The sequence below is a fragment of the Microcebus murinus genome, chromosome X (assembly GCF_040939455.1).
Source record: "Microcebus murinus isolate Inina chromosome X, M.murinus_Inina_mat1.0, whole genome shotgun sequence".
Lineage (NCBI taxonomy): Eukaryota > Metazoa > Chordata > Mammalia > Primates > Cheirogaleidae > Microcebus > Microcebus murinus.
The window spans coordinates 30,167,196-30,188,284 of NC_134136.1; the positions used below are offsets into that span (position 1 = coordinate 30,167,196).

The 21,089-nt window shown below is 41.6% G+C and overlaps 1 protein-coding gene across 1 annotated transcript in view; it reads right to left on the reverse strand.

Annotated features, from left to right (window-relative positions):
- Window positions 1-18,591, reverse strand: part of BTK (Bruton tyrosine kinase) — a 37,951-nt gene extending 19,360 nt beyond the window's left edge. The window contains exons 1-5 of the mRNA XM_075999201.1: window positions 18,454-18,591; window positions 8,263-8,433; window positions 7,634-7,732; window positions 3,502-3,570; window positions 841-922 (exon numbers count right to left, since the gene is read on the reverse strand). Of these exons, the coding sequence (XP_075855316.1) occupies window positions 841-922; window positions 3,502-3,570; window positions 7,634-7,732; window positions 8,263-8,403 (391 nt within the window). The 5' untranslated portion in view covers window positions 8,404-8,433; window positions 18,454-18,591. The remainder of the gene's footprint in view (window positions 1-840; window positions 923-3,501; window positions 3,571-7,633; window positions 7,733-8,262; window positions 8,434-18,453) is intronic.
- Window positions 18,592-21,089: the final 2,498 nt, after the last annotated feature.

Below are 21,089 nucleotides of genomic sequence, written 5' to 3' on the forward strand. Positions count from 1 at the left end.
AGGAACACAAAATATTTCCTTGGGAAATATCCACAATGAGGAAATGTACGGTGCTTTCTTGTACAGTGCTTTACAGTTTCACATGTGCTTTTACATACATTATTACTTCATTTGATCCTTAGACAGATAGGTATGGCAGGCATCATCATTATTTGCCTTTGAGAAGAACAAATTGAGCCTCAAAGCAGCTTGTTGGTCTACTTGTCAAAAGTCACCCAGTTTGCAAATGGTAGAAGAGAGATTGAAAAATAGGTTCTCTGACTGGCATCAAGCACTCTCACACATCATTGATTTAATTTTTTGGAGCTAGGTATTTCATACTTCGGATTCTAAATATTGCATAACCATTGAAAGACACACCACCCTAGTAATCAGTATAAAGAATGAGACTTTTTTTTATAAATAGGGAAATGGAGGTGCCCACATTACAAAATTTCACTAGAGAGATAGTAGTAGAACCGTGTTGAAACCCTTAGTCTAATATGACACCTTTTATTCATATGCTAGAATACTAAACTCAATCATATCACTAATATTGAGGCAAAATAAAATCTTTTTCTTTCTTTTTTTCTTCCTCTCTCTTTCTCTTTCTGTCTCTTCTTTCCCTCCCTATCTTCTTTTCTTCCTTCCTTCCTTCTCCCTCCTCCCCTCTTTTTTCTCCCCTTCCATCTATTCTTTCTTCCTCTCTCTCTACCATTCTTTCCTCTTTCCCTTTCTTCTTTCTCCCTTCTTCCCTCTCTTCTCTGTCTTCTTTCTCTCTCCCTCTTCTCTTTCTTCTCTTCTTCTTCCTTCCTTTCCTTCTTTCTTTGGCAACTAGTTTATTTTCCAAATAATTCTCACCATTTTTGAGCTGGTGAATCCAACGCTTCCTCAGTTCTTCAGTTGGAGAGAAGACATACAGAGGCCCTTCATCATATACAACCTGAGGCAATGGACATACAGACTTTAGCAGTTAGGATTCAGAAAAAAGAAGAAAGACCTTGAAGCAACTAATCTTAAGGTACAACTTTGCCTATTCATTGTGGAAGACAAAGAAAGGCAGGTGTCTTTTTGATAAAATGACTTTTTTTTTCCCTTTGGGTAGATACCCAGTAGTGGGATTGCTGGATCAAATGGTAGGTCTACTTTTAGTTCTTTGAGGAATCTCCATACTGTTTTCCATAGAAGGTGTACTAATTTGCAGTCCCACCAACAGCATAGAAGTGTTCCTTTCTCTCTGTATACATGCCAGCATCTATTGTTTTTGGACTTTTTAATAGAATCAACCCAAGTGCCCATCAATTCATGAATGTATTAACAAAATGTGGTATACGTTTACTATGGAATACTACTCCTCCATGAAGAAGGATGAATTAAGGCCTTTTGCAATAATTTGGATGGAACTGGAGACCCTTATCCTAAGTGAAGTATCTAAAGAATGGAAAAATAAACACCACGTGTACTGGCTATTAAATTGGAACTAACCAATGAACACACATGTGCACAGGGGGAAGTAAAACTCAATGGAAATCAAGCAGGGGGAAGGGGGGAGGAGGGGATGGGTGAAAATCTACCTAACGGGTACAATGAACACTATTTAGGTGACAGGCACACTTATAACCCTGACTCAAGCATAACAAAATTGATAAACATAACCAAAAAGTATTTATACCTCAGTAATATTTTGAAATTAAAAAAAAAAGAAAGGCAGAGTCTTCAGTCAGCAGTGGTGCTCAGCTTCTGTTAATGACCTGAAGAATTCCTGAGCTATTAATATCCAGGAATGTGGGACTTAGAAGCTCTTAGCTTTTTTAATACTCTTAGGTTCTCTTGACTTATGTTTTAATTTGTGTGTAAACTTAGCTCATAATGTTTTCCTCTCTCCTTGGTGGAGATAGGATTTTTGTTGATCCAAGAAAGGATAGTTTATTGTCTTATTATTAAACTTTGAGTTTGTATAGGAGAGAATTGAAGTGATGATCAATATAACTTAAGTCTTGATTAGTATATGTGGTTATTCACTTGAATAATATGGAACAAAATTTTAATTCATGGCTAATTCCCCACCCCCCACCATCCAGTGGTGGCCCTTCACCAATATTAGCCAAAATAAACCACATTTGAAACCACAAACCTACTTCGAAAAGTAAGGTATATATTAAGCATTATCATCAAATCAGTCAGTACTTTTTGAACATCTACCATATACAAGACATCATAAAGTGTTGTGAAGATGCATGAATAAATAAAATGTGGTTCCAACCCTCACAGAGTTAATAGACATCATATAATGGATTCTAAAGTCAAATATAAATTAATTTTGAATTATCTGCTGTTCAGCATTGTCCACTAGGGCAGCCAAACAATGTCATCTTGTTGAAAGGCAATGGTAGTAAAAGCTATGTCTACAACACCCCTCCTCCACAGGTTTTATAACCTTGATACAGTCAGGGACATGAACAAGATCCTTTTGCATTTTTCTCTTTGCTTGTTAGTCTTGCTGTGCTCATAAATCCATGACAGAAAGCCCCCTCCCCTGAGACTTTCCACTTCCTTTTCTGGCTTTCACTGTTGCAGAGGCTGCTATATTCACAACATGTGGCCTATAGCGTTCTAAGGATGTAGGGAAGCCAGATTGAAGAGCGAATCTGTAGCTCTTGCTCTCCTTTATGACTTACACTGCACCTACCGAACAGATGCCTATGTGACATTTCAACTATTCCAGACTAGAATAGAATTTAAGTTTAGTGTAAGTCTAATAAGCCTTCCCCATACTGAACTTCCTAATATCACTCCTTACCTCCCCTTTTCTGTTTTTTCAACCCACATGACCACCATTAGACAGATAATCAGACCTAGAAGGAAGTGAAATGCTCACTCAACAAGCAGAGCATCTTTCTCAATGCAATTATCACAGACAAGTCACACTGTAATGGAATTGGTGCCACTATATATTCTTTGTGAAGTACAGGGACTAAATGAAATGATTATTAGATTGGGAAAATAGAAAAGCAAATATTCTCAGCTCTGGGTAGTCTCATTTCTTGGGTCATTGTCCTTGTCTACTTAAAATTCTATTCACTGAGCCGGGCGCGGTGGCTCACGCCTGTAATCCTAGCACTCTGGGAGGCTGAGGCGGGCGGATTGCTCGAGGTCAGGAGTTCGAAACCAGCCTGAGCAAGATCGAGACCCCGTCTCTACTATAAATAGAAAGAAATTAATTGGCCAACTAATATATATAGAAAATTAGCCGGGCATGGTGGCGCATGCCTGTAGTCCCAGCTACTCGGGAGGCTGAGGCAGCAGGATTGCTTGAGCCCAGGAGTTTGAGGTTGCTGTGAGCTAGGCTGACGCCACGGCACTCACTCTAGCCTGGGCAACAAGCGAGACTCTGTCTCAAAAAAAAAAAAAAAAAAAAATTCTATTCACTGAGACCTAGTATCCCTCCCTCTGCCCTGCACCCTATCCCTAGTGATTGCAATACAGGGTCCTTTCGAGAGTTGATGAGAGAAAATAACTCACCTGGAAGGGATAAGGGAATCTTTCGATGATTGAAATCTGCTCCATTTCACTGGATTCTTCACCCCTTCTCTGTAATGTAATAAGAAAGCATGGTTATTGGGGCCATGTGCAGTGGCTCATGCCTGTAATCCTAGGTCTCTGGGAGGCTGAGGCGGGCGGATTGCTCAAGGTCAGGAGTTCGAGACCAGCCTGGGCAAGAGTGATACCCCATCTCTACTAAAAATCGAAAGAAATTAGCTGGACAACTGAAAATATATAGAAAAAATTAGCCGGGCATGGTGGCCCATGGCTGTAGTCCCAGCAACTCGGGAGGCTGAGGCAGGAGGATCACTTGAGCCCGGGAGTTTGAGGTTGCTGTGAGCTAGGCTGACGCCACGGCACTCACTCTAGCCTGGACAACAAAGCGAGACTCTGTCTCAAAAAAAAAAAAAAAGAAAGAAAGAAAGAAAGCATGGTTATTGATTGATGCATTGCTCTTTTCTAGATTTCTTTAGTTGGGAGTCTTTTGCTGTGGCTTCAGAAGTTTCTCCTGCACAGACAACACCGATCCTTAGGGATTACTCCTTATAACCCAATAGGGACACATATCCATAGGGCCCAGCACATACTCACTTGAGAATGCCTCAAGTATTTCACATCATTTGGGAAAAAAAAAGGTTTCTCAATAATTGATGCTGGGACAAATATTTAACCACTAATATTGGCGGGAGGAGAAGAGTTAGGTAGCTATTTCACAGCATACATCAAAGTAAATTCCAGATGGATTCAAAAGCTTAACATAAAAATGAAACTATGAATAACTGAGAACAAATATAAGTGACTATTTATATAATCTTATGAGAGGCAAGGCTTTTCTAATATGATGGTAAAGGTTAGAACTAGTAAGAAAAAGGTGAACTAATTTGATGACATAGATTTTAAAACCCTGTATGACAAAAAAGACACCATAAATGAAATTCAAAGATAAATGATAAACTGGGAAAATATTTTTGACACACATTACAGTTGAAGGATTAATATTCTTATATCAAGATCTTTTTAAAAGTACTAGGAATAAGGTAAATATGTGAATAGATTTTCCTGGACAGAGCTGGAACCCATTCTACTAAGTGAAGTATCTCAAGAATGGAAAAATAAGCACCACATGTACTCACCAGCAAATTGATATTAACGGATCAACACCTAAGTGGACATATAGGAATAATATTCATCAGGTGTCGGGCAGGTGGGAGGGGGGAGGAAGGAATGGGTATATACAAACACACTGAGTGAGATGTGCAACGTTTGGGGGATGGTCATGCTTGAAGCTCTGACTCGAGGGGGGAGGGGGGCATGGGCAATATACATAACCTTAACATTTGTATCCCCATAATATGCTGAAATAAAAAAAAAAAGAAAAGTGAGCAAAAAAAAAAATTAACAAGCAATTCACAAATGAAAAATATAAATGAGGCCGGGCACAGTGGCTTACTCTTGTAATCCTGGCACTCTGGGAGGCCAAGGTGGGAGGATCACTTGAGGTCAGGAGTTCAAGACCAGCCTGAGCAAGAGCCAGACCCCATCTCTACAAAAACTAGAAAAATTAGCCGGGTGGGGTGGCACTCGCCTGTAGTCTCAGCTACTATGGAGGCTGAGGCAGAAGGATTGCATAAGCTCAGGAATTGGAGATTGCTGCGAGCTAGGCTGATGCCATGGCACTCTAGCCCAGGCGACAGAGCAAGACTCTGTCTGAAAGAAAGAAAGAAAGAAAGAAAGAAAGAAAGAAAGAAAGAAAGAAAGAAAGAAAGAAAGAAAGAAGAAAGAGAGAAGCAATAGACCAACCTTATGAACACAAAAAATTGCAAAATAAATCAGCAATGAAATGCTATTTTTCTTGGCTATCTAATTAATATTTAAAATATCCAGTGTTGGAAAGAATGTATTGAAATAAATACTCTTGTATATAGCTTATAGGAGTGTATGAAATTCAAATTCCACTTCTACAAAATAAAATACAATAAAAGATAAAAATAACCCAAGTGCACAGATTTCATAAAGAGAAGAACAAAATCGTACCTCTAGGAATTTATTATAAGGAAAAGAATAAGAAAAGTACACAAAGATATATACAAAGTTGTTTTTTTCAACATAGTTTATATTGTCAAGTAATTAGAAATAAACAGATGTGCAGTAATAGGAGATGAGCTAAACAAATTACAATAGGCCGGGTGCGGTGGCTCACGCCTGTAATCCTAGCTCTCTGGGAGGCCAAGGCGGGCGGATTGCTCAAGGTCAGGAGTTCAAAACCAGCCTGAGCAAGAGCGAGACCCCGTCTCTACTATAAATAGAAAGAAATTAATTGGCCAACTAATATATATTTAAAAAAATTAGCCAGGCATGGTGGCGCATGCCTGTAGTCCCAGCTACTTGGGAGGCTGAGGCAGAAGGATCGCTTGAGCCCAGGAGTTTGAGGTTGCTGTGAGCTAGGCTGACGCCACGGCACTCACTCTAGCCTGGACAACAAATCGAGACTCTGGCTCAAAAAAAAAAAAAAAAAATTACAATACATCCACAATAGGGAATACCATGCAGTCATTAAAATCATATTATTAAAGAGTATATATTGGCCAGGCGAGGTGGCTCATGCCTGTAATCCTAGCTCTCTAGGAGGCCGAGACGGGTGGATTGCTCGAGGTCAGGAGTTCGAAATCAGCCTGAGCAAGAGCGAGACCCTGGTCTCTACCATAAATAGAAAGAAATTGGCCAACTGATATATATAGAAAAAATTAGCCGGGCATGGTGGCGCATGCCTGTAGTCCCAGCTACTCGGAAGGCTGAGGCAGAAGGATCACTTGAGCCCAGGAGTTTGAGGTTGCTGTGAGCTAGGCTGACGCCACGGCACTCACTCTAGCTTGGACAACAAAGCGAGACTCTGTCTCAAAAATAAATAAATAAAGAGTATATATTGTCATGGGGGAAAGTTTCCCATATATTGTTTATTTTTTTATTTTTATTTTAAAATTTTAAATGATATTCACTTTTCTTTTTTATTATTATTTTTTGGAACTGTTTCTTGAATGTACCCATATATTGTTAAATTGAAAACGTAAGTTACAAAGCAAGATGTGTAGTATGATTCTATGTTTTAAATATATAATATATATGTGTGTGTATGTTTGTGTTGCTAGTGAAGAAAAACATCTATAAGTCTATATACACCATGATGTTAATAGTTGTTTTAACTGAAAAATGGAATTATTCATCATTTTTATCTTCTTTTCTGTGCTCTTAAAATCTATATAATATAGTTTCTGTAATAAATATGCAATACTCTTGTAATCAGGGAAATATGAAAAAAATTATATTTTTTGAAAAATCAACTGAAAAGTCAGTAGGTTTTATGCCCTAGAGAGGCTCTGGAAAGTAAGAAGAGAATAAACAATGAGATACTACAGAATCTCATGTGACTCAGAGCTCTAGGATTCTGGCATTCAGACTTAACTCAAACCTCTAACTCTGATCTTGGTAACTGAGGGAGTGAAAGCAATCATCTTTGACCACTTTGAAAACTTGATACGGCATCATTTTAAAATTGCTGTTAACCAATTTTCTTTTCTTTTCTTTCTTTTTGAGACAGAGTCTCACTCTGTTACCCAGGCTAGAGTGCCGTGGCAACAGCAACCTCAAACTCCTGGGGCTCAAGCGATCTTCCTGCCTCAGCCTCCCGAGTAGCTGGGACTACAGGCATGCACCACCATGTCGGCTAATTTTTTCTATATATATTTTTAGTTGGCCAATTAATTTCTTTCTATTTTTTTAGTAGAGACAGGGTCTCACTCTTGCTCAGGCTGGTCTTGAACTCCTGACCTTGAGCGATCCTCCCACCTCGGCCTCCCAGAGTGCTAGGATTACAGGCGTGAGCCACCGCGCCCGGCCGGTGTTAACCAATTTTCCAGGTTAAGTGAGATGTTCTGCATATGGAGGAAAGAGGCTGAGATTATGGAACCAATATGTGGTAGAATGAAGACTTGTATAAGGGAGCTTGACTGTGTGTCCCATTGCACAGCAACAGCAGTTTATTTACAGAGAATTTAACTGTTCCAAATTTCTGAAAATCCGCCCCTCCCTCTCTCTGACATTGGTCTCTTCTTACCGGAATCTGTCTTTCAGGGGGAGGATTTTTTTCAGGAACCACTGTTTCAACGCAGGTGATCTTCTCAACATCTATTGAGCCCTTCTTACTGCCTCTTCTCTGAGAAAGAGAATGCAGAAGAAAATGGAGAAATATTGAGTGATTAAGTAATCAGGTGATTAGATTTTGTTATCTAAGCATTCAATGTAGTGAGGTAGCACCCACATTCTGTATAAGGACCTGTCATTTGCAGGGGGGACCTTCCATATGTATAAATCTAACCTTCTTTGGCAACCAAATGGAGGACAAATATTATGGAAGAGTAAATAACTGTATGTGCCTTTGTCATAAGAAATAAGGGAGCAATTCCCAACTCTCAGATTTTATTTTTAACAATCATTTAATGAGTGCTCATCAATTGCAAGATTCCATAGTAAGATTTTCCCTGTGGCTTCTAAGCACCTTTGAATTTTTGCCTCAGCGTGGTTGTAGCTAGTTCTGGGCTAGGAAATATTTTGCTGAGTTTGGATATACTTAAGTCCGTTCCACGTCCGTCCTCCTACCAAGGAAGATGGACCTCTCTCCTAAGGGAAGATCTAAGGCCTACAACTTAAAATCTTAAACTCAAGTTTGACAGTGGAGAAACTTACCCCACGTTCAAAGTCATACTCATAGTAGGAAAGCTTGTGCACGGTCAAGAGAAAAAGGCGCTTCTTGAAGTTTAGAGGTGATGTTTTCTTTTTCTGCTGGGATCGTTTCAGGAAGATGCTCTCCAGTATCACCGCAGCCATACCTGCTTCTTTCAGGAGGTTGCTTGTGTGCTGTTGAGAATGAACGTTGTTAAGGCCCCAGCACATTAATCCTCATCGCTCCTGGTTCCCCCTCAGCCTAGCTACCTAGTTGCAAATGGAATAAAAATGTGCAAAGCTGACAAAGAACCTTCTTCCTACCTTGACATCCTCCTTCCACAGTCCCCAGCTCTATCAGTTTTCAGGTATAATGGATGCACACTGAATTGGGGGGCATTAGTTCTACGTTGCAAGCTCACGTAAACTGGGTTCTTGGGTAAGGCAATAGAATGTTCTAGATGTCAAATGGCATGTACATGTGTGCTCAGTAATGTGTAGAGGCAGCTCTACACTATTCACCCTCTTATGATACATGTAGCGTCTGTGCACAGCAAAAGTCTCTGCACAGCTATTGACCCTGATATCCCCAGAAGGGATAATGCAGGTGCTAGAACTCCACTGAGACAGATATTGGGCTTTCAGTTCCCAGTTTCCTAGACTTGTGAATGTAATTCTTCAAACATTCTCCCACTGGGGTCTGTAACCAAGGGGTCGAATAAGGATACGGAGGCTGCACCTGCAGTTTTGGACTCACACAACTGCCGCCCAGCTGATTTTGCCCATCACCCACTGGCTGAGCTACAAAGGATAGGAGCTTTGTTCTAAAGTTGAGAATACAATTTTTAGAAGTGGAGGGAGTAGTTGTTTTTCGACCTTTTCCCCAACTTTCTTTACTTTTTTCACACGGAAAGCAAAGTGAGTCCCCAACTTTCTTATTGCTATAGACGCCAGCTCTGTTCATTTATGAAGAGTAACTTATTGAGCCTCCCCAAACTTACAATACTCCAGACAGATTCAGCTAAGTAACTGAAATACAGAGAGGCAAAGAAAGTTCCAGAAAGTCACCATTGGCTTTTTTTAATTTTTGAAACAGAGTCTCACTTTGTTGCCTGGGCTAGAGTGCTGTGGCGTCAGCCTAGCTCACAGCAACCTCGAACTCCTGGGCTCAAGTGATCCTCCTGCCTCAGCCTCCCGAGTAGCTGGGACTACAGGCATGCACCACCATGCCCGGCTAATTTTTTCTATATATTTTTAGTTGGCCAATTAATTTCTTTCTAGTTTTTTGTTTTTTTTTTAAATAGAGATGGGGTCTCGCTCTTGCTCAGGCTGGTTTCGAACTCCTGACCTTCAGCAAACTGCCCGCCTCAGCCTTCCAGAGTGCTAGGATTACAGGCATGAGCCACCTCGCCTGGCCACCATTGGCTTTTTTATTTACACCAAGCAACATTTCATATCAGTTATTCACCTACAATTTTATACACAATCTTATATTATTACTAATTCCAAACTTTCATTAGAAAGATAAAGTGAAAATAAGCCAGGCATAGGAGTGAGTTCCTGTAGTCCCAGCTACCCAGGAGGCTGAAGTGGGAGGATCACTTGAGCCCAGGAGTTGGAGACCAGCCTGAGCAACATAGCTATTCCCATTACACACACACACACACACACACACACACACACACACAATGTGAAAACAAATACAATCATAAAAATGGAGCACTGAGAAAGTAACGAAAAATCACCAGTCCTCTCCTCAAGTTTTGTTAGAGGCGGAGTTTTTTCCTATGGGGTGGTGGGATTTATTTTTTTAAACTAAACGCCTTATGCTTTTGCTTCTACGGAGGCAGGATAAATAGCAGTTTTTTCTACTTTTCAAGCATAGCTTATTGCTCACTAGGAAAGCAAGGGAGTGGTTTTTATCAAAGCCTGGGAGCTATCTACACTGTTATTTTGCTCTTTCCTGTGGTGTAAAAGGTTCTATTATCATACTGGGGAGACAAAAATAGATTAAAGGAACACCAGGGACACTCAGAATGATCATTTTGCCTCTTATCTACCATGTGTATGCCACTATCTTCTGGTGGTAGATTAGTTCAATATTTTGTAAATGATCCTTTGAGAAAATTGGGCAAAGGTGCAAACCTTTCCCCATACCCTGCCACATGGCTCTCTTCCCTGATTTCCTGCTTTAACTGGTCTCTCAGGGGAATAACAAACTGATGAGAGTTTATAACCAATTAGTCCCAACATTCATTTTCAGCTCAAGCCCCAAACAGATTCCATTTATTTATTTATTTATTTATTTATTTATTTATTTATTTATTGAGTCAGAGTTTCACTCTGTTGCCTAGGCTAGAGTGCCATGGCATCAGCCTAGCTCACAGCAACCTCCAACTCCTGGGCTCAAGCAATCCTCCTGCCTCAGCCTCCCGAGTAGCTGGGACCATAGGCATGTGCCACCATGCCTGGCTAATTTTTTCTATATATTTTTAGTAGGCCAATTAATTTCTTTCTATTTCTAGTAGAGACGGGGTCTCGCTCAGGCTGGTTTTGAACTCCTGACCTTGAGCAATCCTCCTGCCTCGGCCTCCCAGAGTGCTAGGATTACAGGCATGAGCCACTGCACCTGGCCAAGAGATTCCTTTTAATATTACAGTTATTCGTTTACCTAGTGGTGGCAACCAAGTAAAAGTACTCAATTCTCAGGAACTGCCAACTCCTTGAGATCCCTTTAATAACATCACATTTGTTCTCATGGTGAATTACAATTAAATAGCTCTTCACAATCAAAGACTCAAATTACACAAGACAAAACAAAACCCTAAACAAACTGAATAGTATTACCAGTCAATGGGATCGGAAGCAGCCCAATAAACCACGTCGAGATGTCCTTCATTTAATTGAGTAAAGCACACCGAGTAAGCTCTCAGTGGATACACTCTCTGCTCAGACCCAGCATCTGCTTCAATCTTGGCCTCTGCTCTTATTTCCGATAAGACAAATCCTTCTGAAAGCTGTCTCTGGTCTTTTGCTTTTTTAGAAGAAATCCAGTTTGTACAAGAATAAGGCTTCCTCTCTGTCGAGTGTGTGTGTTGGGCTAGGATTCAGTGCTGGTCTGAGTATGAGGAAGTAAGTAAGCCTCTTACTAGCCTTCGCCCCTCTGAGCAAGGGGTGAAATGGCCTCCACCTCTAGATCATTGAGTTGGAGGAACACCAGGATTTCCATGGTGTGGCAGCACCATCTTTGACTGTTTTTTCTCTTACTCCTTGTGTTCCAGTCCAGATTCACACAGCCTGGAAGTGTGGTAGTTCTTCTTCTTTAGGCATCACTGGTCCATTGACCAATGACATGAAGGGAGAGGCATCCGTCTTTGTGTTGTCTAGAAGGCTAGTGTGTGATGGATATCTCTGAGTTAAAGAGTAGTTAGAGGGTAGTGCCTCTGTGGGTACTTATTGGGAAAGGCCCCACATTTTTTTTCTAACAATTTCAGCAGCCTACAAAAGTCAATTTGACCACAAAATATGCACGATGAGGGCTGATCCTGCACCTCACTCAGGGGGTGAGGGGGGTGAAAACGGAAGTGACATGAATGTGACACACAAACACACACACACACACAAACAGTTGTTCACATGGAGAAAAAAATAAAAGGGGGAGGAGAAATAATAGGAAGACACATAGCTCTTCATTTAAAATATAGAGTTTTGGTGTTATAATGTTCTCTTCATTAAACTACAAATGCAAGGATTTTTCACATGGTCACTTTTGCAGCCTCCCAGCCCCCTATGGAGCAGCAGAATTCAGAAAGAGGAAGCTTATTAATAAGAGTTCAGCCATCATACAAACTGCACTATGCCAAGGAATTAATAGAAATAGCATTTGCAGAATCAGTAAGCTAAACCATGTTTGGCTCCTATCTTTGATCATAAGATAAAATACTATTAAGGACAACACCAGAGCAAAATTCAGGAAACTACACAGCCTGCCTATGACCGGGAAGAGTTCATGAGATGCTAGTTAGAAGTAACCACTCAGGCGGGGCGCGGTGGCTCACGCCTGTAATCCTAGCACTCTGGGAGGCCAAGGCAGGTGGATCGTTTGAGCTCAGGAGTTGGAGACCAGCCTGAGCAAGAGTGAGACCCCATCTCTACTAAAAATAGAAAGAAGTTAATTGGACAGCTAAAAATATATAGAAAAAATTAGCCGGGCATGGTGACATACACCTGTAGTCCCAGCTACTCGGGAGGCTGAGGCAGGAGGATTGCTTGAGCCCAGGAGTTTGAGGTTGCTGTGAGCTAGGCTGATGCCATGGCACTCACTCTAGCCTGGGCAACAAAGTGAGACTGTCTCAAAAAAAAAAAAAAATTAAACCAATGCTGTATATCTTTTATAGATACATATCTAGTAATAATATAAAAACATGGCTAGGAATGATAAATACCAAATTCAAGATATTGGCTACCTCTAAGGAGAGAGGGGATTAAGATTGTGGAGTACATAACGAGGTTTTCTCTACATCAGTAGTATTTTAGTCCTAAAAATTATGTAAAGTAATTATAGCACAATGTTAGAATTCTGTAGAATTAAGTGGTGAGTCCATGAATGTAATGTCATTCTCTGTAGTTTCTATTTGAAATGTTTCATACTATAAAAGAAAGTATATTCAAAGTTTTATATTCACAATGAGCAATAACAACACAAGAGGCAGAGAAGAGTGGGTGTCCAACCTAAACCCTGCTTTCATTCCATCAACATTGAAACATCTTGAAAAGGAAACAAGTAACTCCAGGAATCCACCAGTTAGAATTTCTTTGGGGAGGATTTAAAGAAGGAAAATGTAACAAAACTTGGTGAGACTAAGAAGAGTCTTCATGTGGGGAAAACATACAGTTGACAGTTACCAGGGACAGATCCTCCATACCAGGCTGGAGGAATATTGCAGAGGAAAGTGCCCCAGGATCTTGAATTCTCTCTTATCCCCTGTATTTACCACCATTTCCTCTCTTGCTGAGCATTCTTAGAAGATTCAGAGGACTCTGTCCCAACTGCTCTTTGATGATAGCCATGGGAATGACAGGGCCCCAAATGAAGTAGGTGGCATCATATCTCATCAAAGACCAAAAAAAAAAAAGAAAAAAAAAACAAACAAAAACCAAACTCTGGGAGGCAATGAAGTAGCACAGAAACAGCAAGGGCTATAGATGATATAGCAAGGGTGAAAGATGGGTGAGTTTGGATAAGTTACATAACCTCTACGAGTCTCAGTTTCTCATCTGTTTGTTGTGAGGAATAAATGAAATAACGCATGTCAAATGCCTGACAGGTAGCCAGTAGTGAGAGCAGCAGTAGTTCCCGTCCATGCCCCTAGGGAGAGAAAGGGAATGGCCAGAATCTTGCTGGCAAATTAAGTAGTACTTTAAAGGGGAAACAAAGAAAAATGACTGCTTCTTGGATATTCTGCCTCCTGAGTAGCTGGGACTACAGGCATGCACCACCATGCCTGGCTAATTTTTTTCTATATATTTTTAGTTGTCCAGCTAATTTCTTTCTATTTTTTAGTAGAGACGGGGCTCCCTCTTGCTCAGGGTGGTCTCAAACTCCTGACCTTGAGCGATCCTCCTGCCTCAGCCTCCCAGAGTGCTAGGATTACAGGCGTGAGCCACCATGCCTGGCCTAAATATTTTAAATTTTTATATGTAAGTGATACATATACTTCAGCAACTCATTTTTTTCTCCTTCAATAAAATCTGTTATGGTTTATTTATCTGGGTAGTTCTAGTTCATACATTTTAATTCATTTTTATATACATAAAGTATTCTATGTGATTAATCATCCCCATTTATTTATCTATTCTCCTGTTGATGGACACTTAGGTTGTTTTCAATGATAAGCAATGCTGCAATAAACATTTTTGTACATGTGGTCGTAGTTATTTGCTCTCTGAATGAATTCTCAGTTACTTAGATGAAGTGGCAAACCCAGGTCCAGCTTATCTGTGGGACTATGCACTTTGTGTTAGTCCTTGTTCCCTTTTCAGTCCCATTTTCCTGACGCTTCACTATGAAATCTGGTCATCAACTGTCTCCAGTAGGAGAATATAACTGATGGGCTAAATTTGGCCTAGCAAAAATCTCTTCCCAGTCCCAAGAAGCATCCTTCAGGCTCTGATTGAGATTTTGATTGAGAATTCCTTGGCCTTGGGAGCAGAAGAAGTCTTCTTTAAAAATATCACAACCATAGTAACAAAACAACCTAATTAATCTTGTTAAGTTCCCAAGAAGCTCTGTTTGAGTTCCAATTAAATCTAATTATTTTATGCTAAGCTTTATGGTCAGCACTACAGATGACCAAATTTGTGGTGAACATTTTCAGCCCAAATCAGTTTTCTGGCTGTGTGCTAACCAGGGAAATTGTCATTTGCTGTAGTCTTCCAAGACATCTTAGGGCTCTGGTTCTTTCATGGCATTTCATGTTGCTAATATTTTACATTTTTCTTCTGTGGTTTTGGCGACTTCTAGGTCTCTGTGATTCATCATCTCTTCTGCCCTGCACTAGAGACAATAGATTCTGGCCAAGTGATGATGAATGGAGAGCCAGATAGCTAATCTGCGAATTTAGTCAGTGTCAGACCAGTGGTTATATTTTCAGTATTGTCCCTCTGTCCTGAGGGTGACTGTTGAGGTGTCTTGTCTTTCACTGTGGACTGGTATGTTCTTTGGCCTCCTTTTTTCAATTTAATTTTTGTTTTTCCTGGTTTAAACATTTTATTTTATTTTTCAGTTGATATCAAAATAACACGTGCCCCTGAGTGTGGTGGCATGGGCCTGTAGTCCCAGCTACTCAAACGACTGAAGCAAGAGGATCTTTTGAGCCCAGAAGTTTGAGGGCAGCCTGGGCAACATAGAGAGATCCCTCCCCAATCTCAAAAAACCAAAATAAAATAACACATACTCATTATAGAAAAGGTTTCAAGTACAGGAATATTAAAAAGAAAAACATCAATTTTAAGGTTATTTAGAGGCATTAATATTTTGGCATATTTCTTTCTCACCTTTTTCTGTGCATGTGTCTTATCATATTTGAGATCATACTGTACATATAGTTAGTTTGCTTATTGTTCTTAACATTATCTATCCATCCATCCATCCATCCAACATACCATTATCCAAAAAAGAACTAAGGTTCTTTTTTTTTTTTAAGGTTTTTTAAATTTATTTTTTTTTAATTTTTTTTATTTTGGCATATTATGGGGGTACAGATTAGAACTAAGGTTTTTATTTAGTATTATCCTTGTTTATTTCCCATATTATTAGGATCTCTATATAAGCCTCATTTACTGACTCAGAAAGTATGTGCATTTCACATTCTGATATATATATATACACATATATACCCAAAATAGTCTCCAGAAATGTATCAATTGTAGCATCAAATAGCAATTTTCTAGAGCTTATAACCAATCCTTATCTTTTCCCACATCCTTATCTCTTTTATGCTCCATTTCTAATAACTTATTTATGTATTCATTTTTGGCACAGAGTCTCACTCTGTCACCTGGGCTAGAGTGCCATGGTGTCAGCCTAGCTCACAGAAACCTCAAACTCCTGGGCTCAAGTGATCCTCCTGTCTCAGCCTTCCGAGTAGCTGGGACTACAGGCAAATGCCACCACGCCTGGCTAATTTTTCTAGTTTTAGTAGAGATGGGGTCTCGCTCTTGCTCAGGATGGTCTCGAACTCCTGACATCAAGTGATCCTCCCGCCTCAGCCTCCCAGAGTGCTAGGATTACAGGCATGAGCCACTACACTCACCTTTAATAATTTTTTAACTCTGATTTTATTGCAGACAAATCTGTTTTTTCACTGAGTCAATGATCTTGAACTCACTGGAGTTCCAAGATCCAACATCCAATTTATATAAAATTTAACTTCTCTTGACTCTCTGGAATGTCCTTCTTCTAGGACTGAGCTAATAGACTATAGATTATTTTCACTTCTGGGAGACAGAGCAGTGGGTGATATGAGCTTCTCCCTGAGGTTCAAATAACCGATATAATTCTAAGGACATCTGGTGGGGGATTTCAAAGAGTGGGGAGAAGAGCTTTGGAGTAAGGCTTCTAGGTTTCCAATGCTCTCAGATCACCGTCAGGCACTGCACATGAATCTCCATAGAAACTGAAAGTCACACGTGGCCCAATTGTTTCTGGGTGCCCATAAGAGTTCTCCCTCCTCCTTCCCCTGCCCAAAGGGCTTCATGCATAACCAAGTAGCTTTGGAGTGAAATAGGTCAAGGCCTCTTTTCTAGCTTCTGGTTGTGTACTTCCTCCCTGAAAATCCTAGCTCTCCCTTATTTTCAGGGTTTTAGCAATCACATCTCAGCAATGAGATCACTGGGGGGAAAGCTGCAGGTAGCTGATGACTCTTTGGAGAACACCCAAACTTTGGTTTTTAAAGGCCATATCTTCCCCTTATACCTAAGTCACTTCCTGATATGGGTCTAGTCCACTGAAAGGAAACTATAGGAAATTCGCTCGAATGGAAATAACAAATCATAGTGATAATTGAAAATTGCACCAGTACCTTAAAAGTGGATGGAAAGTTATGCCAGTTCTCACCGAAAGAAGTTTACAAAAGATTCTAAACAAAAACATCAATAGTCATAATCAATGGGAATTTAAACTTTCACCCAAGCAAGGAGTTTAAATAGTCTGAATATAAAAGGAATCAGAATAGAGTAGATAGGGTAAGCCTTAAAGGACACTGTTTAGTGTAATGCTTTAGATTTCCATCAGTATTTGCATTTTGTGGCTTATTTGGAGAGTGACATTGTTTTATCAAATAACTGAGGCTCCAGAGAGGCTATAGCACTCTTGCTTCAGGGACTTGCCATGCAAAATGAGGCAAGGAGCAAAAATAATACACAACTAACAGCTAAGAGGACGCCCCCTGAGCTGTGTTGACCCCCCAGCCTCTGAGCTTTGCTGCTGCCCTGGGATTTCATTTGGAGTGCTGGCAATGCATCCAAGGATGTCTTGATCAGGGTCACCAATCCCTTTTATTCTAAATGCTACACCATTTGCTCTAGATAGGCCTTCTGGGGGACATTGGCAGGGCTGAGACAAAAATAATAATAATAACAGCAATGGCTGAGATATAGCACTTACTATTGCCAGGCATGTTTTAACAGCTTTACATTTATTTACACATTTCCTGCTCACATATACCTTATGGGGAAGGTACTGGGCAAGTAGGGAGGAGGACAGGGAAAGGGAAGAGAGCAGGGGAAGAGAAGAAAGGGGCAAGAAAAATGCAATGCAATTCAGCAATTATTTATTCAGTGCTCACTCAGTGTCGGGGGACATGGTAATGAACAAAACAGAGGACAGTATAAAGAAGAGGGGATACAGGTAGAGAAAGGAGGAGGAAGGGGAGACGAAGGAGGAGAGGAGAGGAAAGGAGAGGAGACATAATGAAGACGAGAGAGAAGCAAGGTGTGCACATGGAAGGCAATGGTAAGAGGAGAAACCTGTGCCACGACCTCAGGGGTTGGCTACGCTGCCTGGGCCGAGGCAGAGGCTGCTTTCTCTCGGCCCCGGCTCTTACCCACTATTACCACGAGGTTGGCACAGCCTCGGCACAGTCCTTCTGACAAGCCAGCTCTGCCCCTGGCAACATTTGGCCTGATGCAGCCCACGTAGGTAGCCTACACCCCGGTTTAGCCAGCGCCTTCTCCCAGCTCACACGAGTCAACTGCCGAATGTGGCACGTGAGCTTTTACCGTGTTCTCAGAGAATCTCCCTCTTAGAATTTCTTCTTCTAAGGGCCTCATTGACATAAGTGTCCATTTTGAGTCTTCAAGCCATATTTGAGCAAAGGGCTTGTTTTTATCCTACTGCCACCTGCAATGTTACTGTTCCACCAAATTTTGCAGGGCTGCCCCTTTCTAACATTTGCTACCTTTTCAGATGGTCACCTCATGTCACTTTTGTCTCTTCCTGATCCCCCCACGGCCCTCATCAGAACGGACCCCTGCAGCCCTTCTGATCACCAGGAGAGACTGCCAGGGCCTTGTGCCGATGACACTCCCACCCTCAGTCAGCCTCCTCCGCCAGCAGCTACATGGCACCAGCCATGCTTTCTCTCTGGCCTTTAGGGGGTCCCAAGAAAGGTATATTGCTGCTGCTGCCCAGCCCCTGCCATCCCCCAGACCCACCTCAGTCCTGACTTAATGCAGGTAGCTTCCCAGGTGCATTGAGATGCCAGGACTTGGAAGGTGGGACTCGATCTCAGCAGACACTGGCCCTGGAGACATATTCTTACAGTCCAGAGAGGAAGGACAGTCTAAGCAAACCCCACCCTTTCACAGCCACTCAGTTCCCTTTTTTTGTTTCCTGACTTAAACCAAGGTCTTTTTTTTCTTCTTCTTCTCAGCAGCATGCTATCTGGTTCCCTGCTGCTCTCCCTAACCCCCCACCCCCAACTGTCCCCGCCCTTCATTTGCTTGGGACCTCTGACACTACTATCTTGAGTCCAGCTCTGAAAGAACCTTTCTCAACACTACTGGAGCCACTGAGACTCTAGCTGGGGCTGGGTTGAGCAGACAGGTCACCAGGCATCCCTTCCAAATGTAAAGGAATGACATACCTAAAGGTCTGTGGAGATGTTCAGCACAGGGAGAGGGGCTTGCATGGAAGAGGAGAGATGCTGGAGCTGGCAGAGACAGGAAGGACAAAGAGACTGGCCAGGAAGAGTGTCTTTAGTGTCTCCTGTCCTCTGAGGCAGAGGAGACTCAGGATCACACGGTTAAACTTGATAATGAAGGATGGGGAGTCTTCCTCACAGGGACCCCAAAGGCCAGAGCCTGACAAAGGTAGAGACAAGACTTCCCCCTGCTGAGTCATTTTCTAAGAAAGCACTCTTTTTCCTACAGATAAAAACGTCAGAATGTAAGCCCACGCAAAGACTCCATACCCTTCCCCATTTTCTGTGTAATCCCAGCTACTCTGGTGGCTGAGGTGGGAGGATCCCTCGAGCTCAGAAGTTCAAGATCAGCCTGGGCAACATAGCGAGACCCCTGCAGACCCCCATCTTTTGAAAAAGGCAATGAAAAGATTCAGCCTCAGGGATTAACTTTCATTTTACACATTTCTCTTTAACCCTGTAAATCGGTAAACCAGACTAAGTGTGTCTCTTGAAACCTAGATGTTTCCTCAGGGGTCCCCCTTAGCTTATGTTGCAGCTACAATCTTCTTCCCAAGGATTCTCCTAGGAAATGCAGCCAGTACTGGCTGCAGACTGTGATGGTGACTGATCTGCTTGCTCACCTTGACACACGAGGCACTGCCATCTTTCCTTGTCCCAAGGCGCTGTATCCTAATGTAGAAACAGAGCCCAGATCCCACTACAAGTCTGTTAGAATTTTTAAGGCAATAGGACTTTTTACAAATTTTAAAAAGAATTTGTAGGATGGCAGAGTCGTTGATCTTCACATTTGCACAAGGTAGATGGGCTGCAAGCATTGTATGATCTCCTTTCCTTTTTATTTTTTCTAGAAGGAAAGATGATGATGATCTCCTTTCTTTATTGACAACTTCCATCTTTTCACTAGTCACCCCCAAAAGCTGTTCAGTTGCCTGCCTGAGAGTTGGCCATAGGCATTCACCTTGCCTCCCCCTTTTATCAGTCAGAAGCTGCTCATTGTCAAATGCCCTGTTTTCTCTCAAGGTCCATCTTGGAGTGGGGACTGGGAGTTGATAGGCATATACCAGGAGATCTGGATAAAATAGAGGAGGACAAGGAAAAGGGGCAAGCAAACCTACGTTCTTCTTCACCCCCTGCCTACGACCACTCCCCTGGCACCGTTGTCCATACTGACAAGCACTGCATCCAGACTGGGAATGAATGGCTGAATGTCACCTCAATACATTCCCCATGTAATAAGGCTCTATTCTTGGTGCCATCCTGTTCAACATTTTTATTAATGGCCTTTGAGGAAGATATAGAAAGTAGCCTAGCTAATCTTTGAATGGAGCAAGGCTGTGTGCTAGATTGGACTACAGAATAGAACATTTTTTTATTTCTTTTATTTTGAGACAGAGTCTCACTCTGTTGCCCAGGCTAGAGTGCCGTGGCATCAGCCTAGCTCACAGCAACCTCAAACTCCTGGGCTCAAGAGATCCTTCTGCCTCAGCCTGTAGCTGGGACTACAGGTATGTGCCACCGTGCCTGGCTAATTTTTTCTATATATTTTTATTTGGCCAATTATTTCTTTCTATTTTTAGTACAGAGGGGGGTCCGGCTTTTGCTCGGGCTGGTTTCAAACTCCTGACCTCGAGCAATCCGCCCGCCTTGGCCTCCCAGAATGCTAGGATTACAGGCGTGAGCCACTGCCTAAAATCTTTTAGAAACTACCCAAAGGGAGTTTGGGAGATTTCTTAAGAATCTGGGGGAAAAAAGAAAATGCTGTGATACTACAGCCTGGCAGTTTGGCAAAGAAAATTTTAGGAAATATAGCAGGTAGTGGTAATATTTTTATTATCTCATTCCCAGAGACAACAACAACAAAAAAATAAAGGTGAGATCAGAGTCAGCTCAGGACTCACAGGTGTTTTGGAGGGCCATGCAAGTAGGGTATCCCAGGCTCTCATGGTTCCTTATCCCCTAATCCACTGATGCCTGCTCCTATATCTCAGCCCAATTCTCTTTCTTCACCATCCTATGGCCTGCAGATGCCCCTGCTTCCCCTGTGTGATGAAGTGGTTAAGTGCAAGGCTGTGGTGTTAAACTACCTAGGATCAAATTCCAACTCCACAAAATAACCGCCTGTGTGACTTTGGAGTAAGTGAATTT